We start from the raw sequence: 17,564 nt of genomic DNA on the forward strand, positions 1-17,564 counted from the left end.
TAGCAGCAATTTTAAATACTAGATATCGTGCATTATAAGAATAATATTGGTTAGAGCATAGTAATCATAAGCTACTGAAGTGATCCATTCAGCCTCTTCTGTATTTGACTTCCTCTAAAGAGGGTGTAAGTCACTGAAGATGAAGAAGAATCTGAATTGCATGATGCAAAATTAATATCACTGTAATATAATCCTCCGAAATTAGATGATGAAAGACTGTTTCTGAGAAAATCCCTTTCCGAAGAACTGAAAAAATGCAAGACTTTTCATTGGTAGATTCTGTTGTTCAGTAATGATATTATAGGATAAACATATTTAGTTGAAAATTTCAAATATTAAAATCAATGTTTCTCTTCATTTTGAAACCAAAAAGTCATATTTCTCAAACCATTTCCTAAAAAGATTTACAAATAAAAAAGGCTCTATTTTCATGTGACTGATAAAGTAGATAAAAGAAAAAGTAGATAAAAGCCTTTTATGGGTTTCAACTATAATCCTAAAATTTAGATATTTCATCTTAACGAGCATTTCAGGTCAAATTCTCCGTTATGGACAAGTAATTAAAAAAAATACTAGAAAACAGCAGTTAATTCTATTCTACAATCTGCATTTCATATTTTGTGTGTGGAGAGAGTAACATAAGTTTCTGGAATGAAACTTCCAGAAACTTATGTTACTTCATCTCTATTTCATTTCTTGTTGAAAAGTCATTAATTCTGGTATCCATCCAAGACTTTTCCAACCAAAATACATTACACTTCCAAAATGCTCTAAAAATGTGCAATTTACAGTTTATTCTAACTAAAATAAACTCATAGAGACCACAGGAACAGTTTGGTTTAGTTGAGACCATTCAGTAGTTTGTTACAGCAAATGTGTTTCAGCATTTTTTCCTGCAGTGAGAGCCAAATGTACAAATTTCAATACCATAAATGTTATTTGTTTACAGTTAAATAACAATGTCATAACAATCAGAATTAATATTTTATTCTTATTTATTATTATTAACCTAAGGAAACATATTCTAGTTATCTCTTTGGCTTACCTCAAGTATTCGCTTTTGTTCCTTACGTTTCATTGCATCCACTCTTTCTTGTTCACGACGCTGGACTTCTGCTTTACGATTCTGTTCTTCCTCCTCCTTCTGCTTTCTAAATGCTTCTTCAATCTAATAACACAATTTTTTTTGCATGGAATCACTTTTTTAAAACTTTACAGATGTTTATTTTAGAATGATGTATGTATAACTTCAGATATCGGTAGTCATCATGGTATCAGCTATGCTAATATCATAAAATGACTGCTTTCAAACCTACATTGTTCAAGATTATATTTACGTGAACTCATGGGGATCCCATGCTCAAATTTCAAACTACTACACAAAAGTGCATCCAAACAGAAAGTTATTCACATAATGTTCAGAAGCATTATCACAATACCTGAAACTGAGGACTCTATATCTAAAATCTAGAAAAATATTATACATGTTGTTTGAGAGAAGTGATTTTTCTAATTTGAATTATTACAACTTTATCCTTTCTTTTTTTGGGAAAGGATAGTATCTTGTTTCATCATATTCTATCCTTCTCCTTTCCCAAAAATTTTCTATCTTTCACCTTCTTCCTAAAGAATTCATGGTCCACCCTTGAAACCAGAGTTTTAAATTCACATACTTATGTGACACATACTTCACGGGTCTTACATGAAGTGGCTAAAGAATTATCAGTGCCCTTGACCATGTTGTTTAATCCGAGTCTCGGGTCTGGTTTGGTCCCGAAGGTATGGAAAGAGGGGAAAATAGTTCCACTGCATAAAGGAAGATTCAAGACTACTGTTGCAAATTACTGACCAATCAGCATATCAAGAGTCGTTGTCAAGGTCCTGGAGAAAGTAGTCAAGGGAAAAACACAGGAATCGATTGATGAAAATAAGATACTGTATGGGAGACAGCATGGCTTTGTGAAGGGTAGATCATGCCTCAGTAACTTGCTCAAGTTTTATAACACAGTGACGGCTGAACTGGATAAGGGTAATGGGTTTACAGTGATACTGCTGGACCTGGCTAAGGCCTTTGACAGGATACCACATGGAATTCTAATCTGTAAACTGCAACATATGGGAATGAATAAAGGGTGGTTGATGGAGAGATATCAGAGAGTAGTTTATTCATGTGTAGAGTCCAAAAGATGGCCTGTGACTAGTGGTGTGCCGCAGGGTTCTGTTCTTGGACCACTGCTGTTTAATTTGTTCATTAACGATATAGGGAAGGATCTAAGAGGGAACAGTTCATTTGTTCGCTAATGATGCAAAGTTGGGTAGGGCAATAGTGAATGCAGAAGATGTCAAAATCTTGCAGGATGATTTGGATAGATTGGAGGTCTGGGCTAAGGAGAATGGATGTCAATTTAATGTGACAAAATGTAAGGTTATGCATTTTGGGGTGAAAAAATTAGCAGCAGTATACTACATTGGTGGAACTGTACTCCAGGAGACTGATGAGGCCAGGGACTTGGGAGTGTTAGTGGATATAAAGTTTAGGGGGCAGATTGCAAAAGTGGTTAAATCAGCTTATCAAATCACTTGGTTGTTGAAGAATACTTTGATGAGCAGAGATAAGTAAGTTATTCCTCTGTACCAAGCCTTGATAAGACCCCATCTTGACTACTGTGCCCAGATTTGGTCACCTAGGTTTCTTCTTGATGGGGAGGAGGTTGAGAGGATCCAGAGGCGAATGACCAAGATAATAGCAGGTCTATGGAATGATGAGAACAGGTTGAAGATTTATGGGTTGCAGAAATTGGTTGATAGGTGGAAAACAGGAGATATGATTGAGACATTCAAATTGCTGAAGGATTTCTATAGGATTAATTCAGAGGAAATCTATGGAAGCTGGGCAAGAGTGTGGTTAGTAAGGATGTTAGAGCTGGGTTCTTTACTTTTAGAGTGGTAAATGAGTGGAATAAGCTGCCAGAGTCTGTTGTGGGTGCTATGACAGTGAATGAGTTCAAGGCAAGGTATGATAGATACTGTGAGAATGCCGAATAGTTGTGTGGACATGATGTTTAGGGCCTCTCTCGATGAGTCTAAGGACTCCTTGGAGTCTCCAGTAGTAATAGTAATAATACCTTTGTCTTAACTGCAATTCTCCCACATCTCTCTATCTCCACATTTCCAACCTCATCCCTCCTTTCAGTCATACTTCAGCAGTAATATAAATGTTTATCACCAGATGCCGGATGTCACTCAAAAGAAGATAACCAAGAACATCCTACAAAGGTATGTCCAAAACTATTCCTTCCTTATATTCTTCGTGCATCTATGTCTTTAAAACATTAGTAATGTCCAAAAATTAAGTAAAAAGACAATGACATCATAAAAGGGGTACTCCTAATGAAAAATAGGCAAAATAGCAATAAAAATTAAAATTTATTTATTTAGAGGAGTAACATGGAAAATTTTCCAGAAATAATATCTCTTAATGGATTTTTAAGAAATCTATTAAAGGTGTTCCTTAAAGTCTATGAAACATTCCTTAAAAACTCCCCATTTTGATTTTTTTTTATCACTTCACATTATACTGATAACTCAAAATAGTTACTATCAGACCTTAATAGATTCTTAAGGAAAAAAAAAAAAATGGGGAAATTCACTAAATAATTTTATCTAATGCAATGAATGTTTTCCTCATAGAGATGATATTATTATTATTATTACATAACACCTCCAGGGAGGCCAAAGACTCATCAAGGAAGGGCACCTACTCTACAACTCTCCATCTCCACCACTCCAACTACCTTCATAATCTACACCAATGCCATATATCGCCGACCACCACCACCAGTATTTTCACGGACAATCACAAACATCCATGCATTCCCTCAGCCTATCCTCATAACTCCTCATAACTAACATCGGACAGTCCTGATATAATATCAGAACTGTGCGCTCTGCACTCACTCCATGGCTAATTTATCTGCTCCAAATCCTGGGGACCAAATACGATCGCAATAGTCCAGGTATAGTCTGATTAGGGCTTTATACAATGGAATTGAAGTGAAGGTAACCCAGAGGATTGCTGCAACATCTTTGCAATATGTTCTCTGAATTTCAGGTCTCTAATAATCACCACCCTCAGATCCCTTGCCTCCCCCACTTCCTCCAACAGAGAATTGCAACAGAAATGCAACTAATGCAGCCTCCCATCAACGTATTCCAAACTTCAAGACTTTACATTTAGCTGAATTAAACTGACACTCCCATTCATTTGCTCATCTGTCCAGTCTATTCAAATCCTCCTGCAGGGCATTATTGCAGGTCAGCATCCTTCTAAGTATTACAGCAATCCTTAGATATCCAAAATTCAAAATAATTACTAGAGGAAAATAGAGCTGCTTTTCAAAATCTGCTTCAAACTTGTTCTTTCTTACCTGTCATCTGTTTTTGGATAAAGACATGGATCTACTTTTTATGATATTTTTAATATTTAAGAAGCACACAAGATTACATTTATGTTGTTAACAATGCACAAAAAAACACATTTCAACACACCTTTCTAATCCTTATTTTCAAATATCAAAACCTTCAAAATACAATAATGAATCCATTATACAGGGTGGTTCAAAATTCCATGTACAAACTTTGAGGGGAGGTAGAGAACACCAAAATCAACCATATTCACATAGGAAAGCATGACCGGAAACACCACAGGAAGGTACTAACAGGGACACAAAGATACAGAAATAACACAAGACAGTGAGTAGTGTAAAAAACTTTATTAGGCGTAACTGAACAGTTCAATAGTAGTTGGATACATAGTATGGTAAACGAGGCGCATGTTTGCCATCTCAGCATTCGTAAAATGACGCATGTTCTTCGTACGACGTCGAAAGCTTGAATGAGGAAGCCCCAATTGCTAACCTGGAGTGCTGGCGAATAGTGCCACCTATCACTATCAGGTGGCATTTCCGATCATGCTTTCCTATGTGAATATGGTTGATTTTGACGTTCTCTACCTCCCCTCAAAGTTTGTACATGGAATTTTGAACCACCCTATATACATCAACATTACTTTTCGAAGAGGAGTGTTTTACAAATTTATATTTGAATATAATCATTACTGAATTTAAAAAAAGTATCCATTACCTTCGTAATTCTATTCAAAGAAAGAAATTTATCTTCTTGTGCATCAATAGTTTTCTGGAAGTCTTCATGTTTACGTATCAGCTCTTCAACAGAAGAAATAGTGTCTCCGTACTGATCATCATACAAAATTGGTTCTCGACTTTGCAACCAAGATTCAAGCTGCTCGGCATCTCTTTTGAAGATCTGAAATAGTTAAAATTAATGAATTTTAACTATGTAAGAGAATAACTAAAACATTTATAGTTATGCTAATTAAAATCTTACAGACTATATGACATTCCAGAACCAGACCCTGTTTATAACATTATAAAGAGGGGTATTAAAAAATTTTCATGTTATTAAAAAACTATGTCCATCTTAAAAATCTATCATCATCATCATCAAATTCCTGCCATGTACCCTCAAGGGGTGTACAGGATATGATAGTACTACATGAAAAAAATTACATCATTATTAATTTCCTATCTACAATTTTCCTCCAAATCAGTCTGTTACTTGTCAAGACTCCAACATTATCAGATCGTATATTTCTATCGTCTAAGGCACTTTGTACCGTATCAATCGACCTATATCTTGGCCTTCCTCTGGGTCATTTTGCTGCCACCCTGGCAGAGAACACTTGTTTTGCTAATCTTTCCTCGCCCATTCTATTTAAGTGACCATACCACCAGCCTGGTTGGCTAAATAGTTAGCATATCCACTCTCCAGCCAAAAAAGGTGCAGGTTTGAATCACAATAGGATATGAATGGTTGTGATTGTCTTCCACCTTCATACATTCATTTCCTACATATATACACTCTCCCAAGATGGAATGGGTAGCCATGGGAGAAGTAGACCCAACCCTCCTGCAAATGAGAGAGAGGCTTTCATCCAGCAGTGGGTATGATACAGGCTGAATATCAGTTTTAGCTGAAATAAATCAATATAGTTTAAAGATTTCAGTCGGAAATCTGTTAAAGTGCAAACTTCTACTGAGAGAGAGAGACTCAATACAAACTCTTAGATACTACTGATGCAGTAATGCTTAACTTTTCCTTTTCAGAAAGGAAAGTCATCGGCAGCAGGCTTCAGAATTTAAAATTAGCACTAAGAATTATTTTTGCGCAGGATGTGTATGGAAGATGTAAAACAGTTTTACTTAACCCTTTTTAGTCTAATACTTTAAAATTTGATTTAAATTTTTTTAAAATATTTCACTCTAGGCTTAATGAATTTTTATAATAAATTTATGAAATGCTAAAAGGAATACAAAGAAACTATTCAGAAATAAGAATATATGGTGGAAAGATACATACATAAATGGCTTTCTGTCATTTCATTTAACATATTTTAAGTGACGCTATTACTCCTTTAGAATTTCACAACTGGTATAATAGTTTTTTGAATTACTAATTATATGAAGAGCCAAATGCTTCAATTTGGCAACATGAACTTATTTAAATTAAGGGATATTACATCCCATATTGTTTCTTAGTTGAATATAGAAACTATATAAAGTTCGGCGATTCCAAGCATAAGCAAATACCTGGATAGTGCAGCACCTGACCCATTTGGTAGTGCAAACTGAGGCAACTCATAGTAAGAGTGGAGCAAGTTCCGATCACTATTCTTGGTATTTTTACCCATAATGTGAACTTAGCTCCTAGGAGTTGTATTACTCTTCTACATTATGAAAGAAGGTCACTACCCAGACCGGTTTCAACCTTTATTGAGGTCTCAAAATGTTGAAACCGGTCTGGGTAGTGACCTTCTCTCATAATGTAGAAGAGTAATACAGCTCCTAGGAGCTAAGTTCACATTATGAGTAAATACCAAGAATAGTGATCGGAGCTTGCTCCACCCTTACTATGTGTTGCTTCAGTTTGCACTACCAAATGGGCAGATGCTGCACTATCCAGGTATTTGCTTATGCTTGGAATCGCCGAACTTTATATAGTTTCTATATTCGGCATGAAACTCTTTCAGTTCTTATTCGGCTAAGAAACAATATGGGATATAATATTCCTTAACTTAAATAAGTTTTTTAAATTATATCAGTGATACAAATAGGCAAAGGAGATATAAGAAGGGATAAGATGATGCTTATTTCACACTCACACACACACTATAATTCGATTGATAGTGCCCTAGTGCTTTAAATTTTTACTGGATTTATTAAGGAGTAAAACATCATCTGCACAAAATAAAATCTGAGTTGACTAAAAAACTGCCCTAGTGCTGGTGAACCAATACATTTTATTACAAAAATCTGATGATGATTTATGGTATGATGAAGGTATTCTATCTATCTAATCTGATGATGAAGATATGGTATGATCATCAAAGCACTGCTGATATTTACCCTCAAAAGACGTACAGAATAATATGATAGCAATAATATAAACTTATCATGTGGTACTAACTTCCTATCAGCAATTTTCTTCCAAATTAGTCTGTTATTTGTCAGAACTCCAATACTGTCATGTCATGAGTATTGGCATCAATTCATCTAGATATTGGCCTTTCTTTTTCCTTTCATTCTGGCATCAGGTGCCTATTCTGCCAACCTTTGCTCCCCCAACCCCATTCTCTGATGTGACTGCATTACCTTACCTTGCTCTACTCACATTCCTGAATGCTGAGAGTATCTTCATTTATAAATGCCATCTGGTCAAACACCTAATTTTTTCTTAGATTTCTTCTCATATCTCTGGTTTCTATCTTTCTTTGTTCAACAAATTTATTTCTAACCCAACTATCAAATCCATAAGTTAAAACTGGTTTGTATACAGAGCTAGTTTAGATTTGACTAATTTTTCTTTATTCCATATAAATTTATTCACTTGCCTCCCCATGATACCATCGTTGCTTATCTGCTATGTATTTCTGTATTTAATTTGACTTCTTCACTAAAAATTGTGCCTAAATAGTTGAAATACTTTATTTGTTATAGAAGTTCTATTCAGAATGCAGGCGATATTTTCTATATTCCTGCCTATTTGCATAGGTTTGTCTTTTTATTGCCGATTTTCAGAACAAATTTCTTACAACAGTTATTAAATAATAAAGTAACACGTAAAAACCACAGTGAAATCTTTAATTAGTAAAAAGACAGATATTTCGTACTAAAAATAATAGTACATCTTCAGTGTCTGTAACAGTAATAGGAATGGAATACAGGAAAATGTTCGGTGGATCACCTATTAAAATACAATTGTTACTGCGTGCTAGGAAATAATAGAAGTAACAAATTTAATCTATTAAGAAAAATGGTTTTTTACATAAGATAAAAGTCTCCCAGATCTTTGAGAGAGACATACAGTCATTTCTATTTAAATTCGGTCAGTGTAAGATAGTTTCACAACTTTCTTTAAATAAGCGTTCATATTTGAATCTGCATCTATGGAGGAGAACTGCTTTATCCCATTGGACACTATGAGTAGAGTCAATACTGTGTACACCAGACCAGACTTCAGAGGTTTGTTATAATCAATATAATATTGATGTTCTTTTATTCTTTTTTTCCAAAGAACGGCCAGTTTGTCCAAAATAAGAGACATCGCATTTGCAAGGTATTTGGTAAACGTCAGCCAAAGATAGAGAAGACAGTTTATCCTTTGTAGAAGGTAATAAAGAAGAAATTTTGTTGATAGGAATATATGTTGGAATAGTTGATACTTTTCAGAATTCTACCTATAGGTTCTGAGATTCCTGGAATGTACGGAATAGGAACTCTGTAGACTGTTGAAGAAACTGTAGGTGTTTGAACATAAGAGTCAAGTATCTGTTGGATTTGATATTGGAGTTGTAATCATTTGATTCCATTAACTTTTTAATGATGGAAAGTTCTTGTTGTAAGATTATTGGGGAAGAGCAAACTTTATGTGCTCTATGAATTAGAGATTTAAGAATGCCAAATTTTTGAGACATGTGGTGCGCAGACTTTTTGTGAATGTATCTGTAAATGTATCAGTAAAAGTGGGTTTTCGAAAGACGCTTGTAGATAAGGTACCAGAAGACGTTCTAGTAAGGAGAATGTCCAAAAAGTGAAAGGAATCATGACATTTTTACTGGATTTATTAAGGAGTAAAACATCATCTGCACAAAATAAAAAACTGAGTTGAATATTGCCAATTCTGATATTAGGTTTGATGCCACTTTCCTTCAAAATTTTATCAATATAAATTATGAATAACAGCAGAGATAGTGTGCACTCCTGACAACCACTATTTGGCCAGATACAAGTAGTTTCCTTCTTAAGTTTTCTTAACCTCTTCTAAAGTATGCTTGCATAGATCTTATCTGGAGCATCCAGTAAGAAATTCCTCTGTACTAGTCCATTTCCTGAACAGAAATCCAGCAGGTACTCATTATTATTATTAGCTTCCTATTTTTACCAATTTTTTCCAAAACGTATCTGTATGTCTTGTATTAATTTCCTCTCTGCTGTTTAGATCTCCAACAAGGACCAGTTTTTCCTTTCTTCTTTATATGAGATGTCTTCTCTAATACCTTGAAAAATAACCTACTTGAAATTTTCTACCATTCAAGATTAGTTTCATGTTTTGTGTCGAATACTACAGCTACTCTTTCCTTTCTTTGATCTCTATTTCATGAATATAACATTTTGTAGGTATTATTTAGAAGAATCTCACCTTGTTTTTGTTTTATTTGTTTTGAGACCACTAATTATGGTTATGTTGTATGCCTCTAATTCTCCTTCTGGTTTCACTTCTTTTCTACTGATATTTCTTACAATGATAGTGGCTATCTTGAATTCTGCTGATGAAGCATTTGAGTTTGTTCCAGTCACTAACTTTTAACTGTTTGCTCTCGTTCCCTGATGAAAACAGTAAAAGCTTTATTTAAATAGATGACATCCTGACATGACATATCATTTTCTTTTGGTTTCAGCCAACAGAATACAATTGAGATGACTACATCCCTAATTGACAGTCTATCATCTTTGTACAGTATCCAGGGTGGATACTTACTAATGAGTTGCAGGAAAAGAAGGCGAGTTTTGGACATTAGGTCAGAAGCTCTGGTTGGCCCTCCACATCCCTTAGAAGGCTATGTGGAGGACTCCTCCTAGTTAACTAACTTGATTTTGACCCTTGTTTTATTATTATTATTTTTTTTTATGTTGTTCTCGCTCATGGAAGGTTATTTGTAAACCTACAGTACATTTTGTACTGTGGATTTTTTCTATTTTTAATAGTTTTATATATATTTTTCATATTTTTTTTTAAAATTTTAATTTTCCGTAGGCCAAAAACCCTACTCTAGAGACCAAACACGGAACGTTTTCAAGGCACTTAAGGACTTCAATAAGCAAGGTGGTAATCTCACACTACTTCACTTATTGGAGGTCTGAAGTGAATGTAACCTCCAATGAATGTATCCTCTGGTTTTCTTGAGGTAAACCTATTCATGTATGCAGTTTTTTTTTTTAATCTTCAATTATATTCTTGATTTCATCATTCCATATTCAGGGTCCTTTTTTTTTCCTAGACTTTTTTTCTGCTGCCAGATTTTTCTATCTTCTATTTCTTCTGTTCCTTTTAAATATTTATTTATGTTTTTTTTTCTGTTTGTAATAAGAGATTTTATATACATGTTCATTGTCATTCAATTTTTTTTTTTCTTTACCCAGTTTGGTAGTATTGCTATATTTCCAATTACCAAAAGATGATCTGAAACAATATTGTAACCTCTGTAAACTCTCATATCATTTATGAATTTTGCTAGTTTATTATTGCCTATTAAGAAGTTAATTATTGATTTTTGACCCCTAGCTGACCAGGTAATTTATGAGCATCTTTATGTCTCTAAAAGAAACTATTCATTATTCTTAAGTTATTGTAAGGTGCAAATTCTAATAATCTATTTCCATTTTCATTAAGACAATTTTCTCCACAATTACCCATCACAGATGATATTGGTTCATTACCTGTTATTGCATTTATGTCACCTGCTATTAGTATAAATATTGGGTTTATGTCCTGTAATAACTTATAAAATTCTTTACTTTCTTTATCTTCTACTGGGGCATATACTTCTATAACTATTAGGTGATCTCTTTTTGTTTTTGTACTTGTTTCTAATAATCTTTTGCTCCACTCAGCTAAGTAATACCAGCAAAAAAGGATGGGATATGATACTACTGATATAATGTTCACTTGGTTTGGCCTGCCCCTATTGCAATAAAAATCATATATGAAATCATAATTACAATAAAATAGGACGTGTGCAAATTATACTGCTGTACTTTGTTATTGCTTTGGGTTAGCAAAGTCATAGTAAGAGATACTATAACCACAATTTGGAGATGAGGCATTAATTATGAATGCTGAAATACTCAGTTCCTGCAAAAGCTGATCTGAAATGTCTATGTTTATCACAAAATTTTTGAAATTCATATATATATATATATATATATATATAAATTATTTAAAAAAAATTAATTAAGAGTTTGTTTCAAGCTTTCAAACAGAAGATACAGCAATCCCTCGATTAATGCACCTAATGCGTTCTTTAAAACAGGTGCATTAATAGAAAATGCACTAATTGAATATAATAATCAGTGAATATATTATATGCACTAATTCAGTATTAGTGCATATAATAATGCACTAATATTGAATATAAATATAATAATGGGAAAAAGTATAATTCGTTCCTCAAATTTCTTTTTTGACACTTAATTTTTTTATAAATGAATTAGAGTATGTCTCAGGGCCTAGTTAAAGGAAAACCATGAAGCTGAAAGACAATAAAAACATATTCAGAATATAAATTTATTATTCTGATTCTTAACAAAGAATTCAGCTAACATAGTTTGGTGGGCATTCTGTTTCTTTTTTTCATACAACTGACGGTATGACCCTATTGCCTCTTCTGCAAATTTTACTGCTTCTCTCTTTATCAAGGTCAGCCTCTAAGCATTGCTGCTTAAGAACTTTGGTTGCACGAAAAATATTTCAATTTGTTTCTGAGAAATCTCTTTGGGCTTGTCTGTGATGAAATTTTCTTCATATTCTTTGGGATCTTCCTGCTGTGCATCTAAATTTAGCAGGTGGGAATCACTCAGTTTCTTAGAATGAGATTTAATTGGCTTAAATTCATTTGAAAAGCTTCTAAAATCATTTGCACAATGTGGAAGAATGTGTTTCCAAATGGCTCGCATATTGCTCGCAATAATTTCATTCGACTTTGAGACTTTATAACCAGGCTGAGATTTCTCTGATTTGGCCAGAAAAGTTTTGGAAGGCATTCTTTATTGGTCAAAATAACCCCCTTTGTCCACAATTTTCTTCAAAATCTCTGGATAATTTGCAGCCACTTCCTTATCTGCATTTGCAGCTTCACCTGTGATTAGAACACTGTGTAGGCTATTTCTCTTTATGAAACGTTCAAACCACCCAGCTAGCGTGGAATTCTTCTTTTCCATCATTGATAGCCCTTTCTTTTAAGGATGCAAAGAGATGTAATGCTTTTGTGATTTAATAAGGTCAGTGGATCCGTTTTTGGTTACAATCTTCGATCCATGTAGAAAGACGTCTCTCTAATTCAATGATTATAATACTTTGATTTCGGGTGCATGCATGATGAACTTGACGCAACCTTACCTTTCTTTATGTATTCAGCAGTTTTGCTTAAAATTGCTCTTATAGTTGATTCACCCATTTTTGTGTTCTTGTCCTATCTTTGCTCTGGACTCGCCTTGTTCGTTTTCTTTATTATTTCAAGTTTTTCTTCCAATGAGATTACTTTTTGAATCATTTTCACGCTTCCACATTTTTGCTCACTAATTCTTTTACTCATGATAAAAGATTGGGAAAATACTTTAAAATAAAAAAAAGTAAGGGAAACAATTGCAATGGAGGCACAAGATATGATCATCAAAATGCTATGTAATTATTCTAGTAGTAAGACTTATACGTTGGTTAGACATAACTGGTAATTAATTTACGGAATTAACAATGCATATGAAGTATTTAATTAAAGATAACTTTAATGAATCACTTCTATATTTCGGCAATGTCACATTGCCATCTTCAGGAACATAAAGATATGGTACGTGCACTAAGGAACTAACAAAGCAAATGAGGAAGAATGTAAGAAACTAATTTTGTTCCTAAAGTCCTAATGGTGCCCTTTTGCGGGCTAATTTGGTAGTCTTGGCAGTTGGGCTGAAGTTCTCATAATGAAAGTCTCCCAAATTTGGGGCAGTTTCATACACCCAAATTTGTTGAGGTTAGGAACGTTTTTTAGAGCTGCTGAAGATTCTTTGAATAATCTTTCGTATTTAAACTTGCTGCGATGGATTATTTTTGTTTTCTTCCAACGAATTTTATGGTGGGTATCTAAGGCATGGTCTGCCAACCCAGAGCGGCTGTACTGGTGAAACCGGATGTAGTCTTGGTGTTCTGAAATCCTGATATTTGTTGTTCTGCCTGTTTGGCCAAAGTAGGACAATTTGCAGCTGCAAGGGACCTGGTATACACCAGGTAGGTCTAGGGGAAGTGGTTGGTCTTTGGTAGAGCGGATAAGGGATGCCAACTTTTTATATGGTCTGTAACAGGAAGTAAGGTCATATTTTTTGAGGATATTAGTTATTTTTTCAGAGGTGCCCTGGATGTAGGGGATAGTGATAGACTTGGTGTAGTCTTTATTGTGGAGGGGGGGAGGGGGGTTGTGGTTTACAGGTTTTAGTATTTTTTGGATTTTTTTGGGGTTATAGCCATTGGCTAAGAAAGTGTTGAGGATGTGGTTTAGTTCCATAGTCAGGGCCTTGTTATCTGAGCAGATTAATTTTGCCCTGTTATATAGTGTTTTTATCACCCCATATTGTTGTGAGGGGGGGGGGATTGCTGGTGAATGTATCTGCCAGTGTGGGTGGGTTTTCTGTAAACAGAGAAAACCAAAGATCCATCAAGCTGGCGGGTGATTAAAGTGTCTAGGAGGGGGAGGGTGTTGTTTTCCTCTTTTTCTAAGGTGAACTGGATTCTGGGATGTTGGTTGTTTAAGTGTGTTAGGAAGGAGTGGAGTGTGTCTGAGCCATGTGGCCAAATAGCAAACACATCATCCACATAACGAAGCCAAATAGTGGGTTTTTGTGGGGCGGAGTTTAAGGCTTTCTCTTCAAATGTCTCCATAAAGAAATCGCCAACAACGTGAGACTGGATGTAGTCGGTGTTTTCGCTAAAGCCAAACCTCCGAAATCCAACTTATCCAAAAACGAATATACAGCCCTACAAGAATTAAAAAACAACAAAAAAATAGTAATCACCAAAGCTGATAAGGGAAGCGCCACTGTGGTACTCAATCAAAAAGACTACAAAGGTAAGCTAAATTCTTTAATACGAGACCGTACTACTTACCTCCCCATTGAATATAATCCGACCAACTCTCAGATTAGAACTATCCGCAGACTCCTTCAGAAGGTCACTTCTTGGCCTGTGGAAGTCACCAACAAACTTAAACCTTATAACTCTAGACCCCCCCCCCCGATTATATGGACTCCCAAAAATACATAAACAAAATGTGCCATTGCGTCCCATAGTGGATGGCATTGATTCCCCCACATATAAATTAGCCAAACATTTAGCCAAAACGCTCACACACTACACTGGCAACACACCATCACACATAAAAAACTCAGCCCACTTTAAAGCCAGTATAGAAAACCTCACAATCCAACACACTGACATAATGGTCAGTTTTGACGTCTCCTCCCTATTCACTAATGTCCCACTCAAAGAAACCCTTGAGCTCATCCAAGCCAAGTTTCCTCCCGATATCTCAGCCCTATTTCAGTTCACAATGAACTCAGGCTATTTCGTTTGGCAAGGAAAGTCCTACAAACAGATAGAGGGGACAGCCATGGGTTCACCACTTTCCCCACCCTTGGCCAATTTCTTTATGGAGACATTTGAAGAGAAAGCCTTAAACTCCGCCCCACAAAAACTCACTATTTGGCTTCGTTATGTGGATGATGTGTTTGCTATTTGGCCACATGGCTCAGACACACTCCACTCCTTTCTAACACACTTAAACAACCAACATCCCAGAATCCAGTTCACCTTAGAAAAAGAGGAAAACAACACCCTCCCCTTCTAGACACTTTAATCACCCGCCAGCTTGATGGATCTTTGGTTTTCTCTGTTTACAGAAAACCCACCCACACTGGCAGATACATTCACCAGCAATCCCCCCCCCCCCTCACAACAATATGGGGTGATAAAAACACTATATAACAGGGCAAAATTAATCTGCTCAGATGACAAGGCCCTGACTATGGAACTAAACCAAACCCCAAAAAAATCCAAAAAATACTAAAACCTGTAAACCACAACCCCCCTCCCCCCCCTCCACAATAAAGACTACACCAAGTCTATCACTATCCCCTACATCCAGGGCACCTCTGAAAAAATAACTAATATCCTCAAAAAATATGACCTTACTTCCTGTTACAGACCATATAAAAAGTTGGCATCCCTTATCCGCTCTACCAAAGACCAACCACTTCCCCTAGACCTACCTGGTGTATACCAGGTCCCTTGCAGCTGCAAATTGTCCTACTTTGGCCAAACAGGCAGAACAACAAATATCAGGATTTCAGAACACCAAGACTACATCCGGTTTCACCAGTACAGCCGCTCTGGGTTGGCAGACCATGCCTTAGATACCCACCATAAAATTCGTTGGAAGAAAACAAAAATAATCCATCGCAGCAAGTTTAAATACGAAAGATTATTCAAAGAATCTTCAGCAGCTCTAAAAAACGTTCCTAACCTCAACAAATTTGGGTGCATGAAACTGCCCCAAATTTGGGAGACTTTCATTATGAGAACTTCAGCCCAACTGCCAAGACTACCAAATTAGCCTGCAAGAGGGCACCATTAGGACTTTAGGAACAAAATTAGTTTCTTACATTCTTCCTCATTTGCTTTGTTAGTTCCTTAGTGCACGTACCATATCTTTATGTTCCTGAAGATGGCAATGTGACATTGCCGAAATATAGAAGTGATTCATTAAAGTTATCTTTAATTAAATACTTCATATGCGTTGTTAATTCCGTAAATTAATTACCTGCTATGTAATTAGTAGAGACATTAATTAAGCTTTAAATTTGGAACATAGTGTAGATAGAAATAATGTAGTATTTCATTAAAAAATAACTTTGTAAAATGTTTTAAATTGGTAGCTAAATTATTTCAATTTAGCTACCGATTTATTTCAATTATTTTAAATGATTTTTTAAAATAGTTAGCCATAAAAAATGTATAGATAGAAAATTTTTAAAATTGGTAACATTTATTTCTAAGATGTATATAGGCACACTAATCAAATTTTAGAGGTGCACTAATCGAATTTGGGTATAGAAAAAAATTATGCACTAATCGGGGGCACATTAATTGAGGGATTGCTGTATATCTTTAATTATAACAGCAATTATAACAAATTATAAATTTGTTATAATTTGTTATAATTATAACAAATTATAACAAATTAAATTTGTTACAATTATAACAAAAAATTATAAAATTAATTATAACAAAATTACTTAATATAATAATAATTTTGTAGAAGCCAACTGGATATAACTAGTGATTATATACATGAGGAATGTAATATCATATTTTTACAGAAATATCATTTTTACAAATTTTATTTAAATATTAAAATAAGTCCTAATCTCCCACCTGCGCATCCAAATTCTGTTCATAAAGAATCTGCCTTTTGGACCATGTATCCAGAAGAATTTCAAGTGCAGAATTCAATCTCTGTACTTTATCCCTAATTTCATCTGCCATAAAATGTCCTCCAGCAATGATAGCTTCTCCAGTTTCTTGAAATCGTACAAAAGTATCTAGATGTGTATCAATCTCTGCTTTATGTTCTTTATGCCTAATAAGTAAAGTCTCTGCACCAGGTACATCTCTAGCAAGTTCATCTGATGTAACAAGTGCCATCATTTCATTAATCCATGCCCTAAAGGAAACAAAGATCATAAGGATCAAAATCAAGACAATATTTAAAAATTCTGAATTACTGTTATACCATTCCACAACAAAATTACAATCCTTAATACTCACATTAATTCTCTGTATTCATCAAAGTAAGCTTGCAACTTTTCAGCTTGGTGTAATCTGTCTTTTCGTTGCGCTGATTTTTCCAACAACTGATTCCATGTCTCTGCAACCTCTTCATGTTTGGCATCAATGTGCTCCTTTGCATCTGGAAATGCTGCTGCTAAACGTCGGGCCTCTTCTACTAAAGCTACAACCTGTTCTTTTACTGCAGCCAGATCTCTCTGATAGAGTAAATATTAACTGTTAATTATGGTTGTTAATTTTATTGGAGTAACTAAAATAAGCAAATTTATTTTTTATAAAGAAAAACTAGAAACACTGAAGAAATTAAAAAAAAAAAA

At 34.8% G+C, this 17,564-nt stretch overlaps 1 protein-coding gene across 1 annotated transcript in view; it reads right to left on the reverse strand.

Annotated features, from left to right (window-relative positions):
• kst (spectrin beta chain, non-erythrocytic 5 kst) overlaps positions 1-17,564 on the reverse strand; it is a 687,893-nt gene that overhangs the window by 72,929 nt on the left and 597,400 nt on the right. The window contains exons 72-75 of the mRNA XM_090398802.1: positions 17,227-17,444; positions 16,834-17,122; positions 5,143-5,325; positions 1,046-1,168 (exon numbers count right to left, since the gene is read on the reverse strand). Coding sequence (XP_090254928.1) covers positions 1,046-1,168; positions 5,143-5,325; positions 16,834-17,122; positions 17,227-17,444 — 813 coding nt within the window. The remainder of the gene's footprint in view (positions 1-1,045; positions 1,169-5,142; positions 5,326-16,833; positions 17,123-17,226; positions 17,445-17,564) is intronic.

This window comes from Typopeltis vanoorti, chromosome 10 (genome assembly GCF_054136105.1).
Source record: "Typopeltis vanoorti isolate ZY-2024b chromosome 10, IOZ_Tvanoo_1.0, whole genome shotgun sequence".
In the NCBI taxonomy this organism is placed as follows: Eukaryota; Metazoa; Arthropoda; class Arachnida; order Uropygi; family Thelyphonidae; genus Typopeltis; species Typopeltis vanoorti.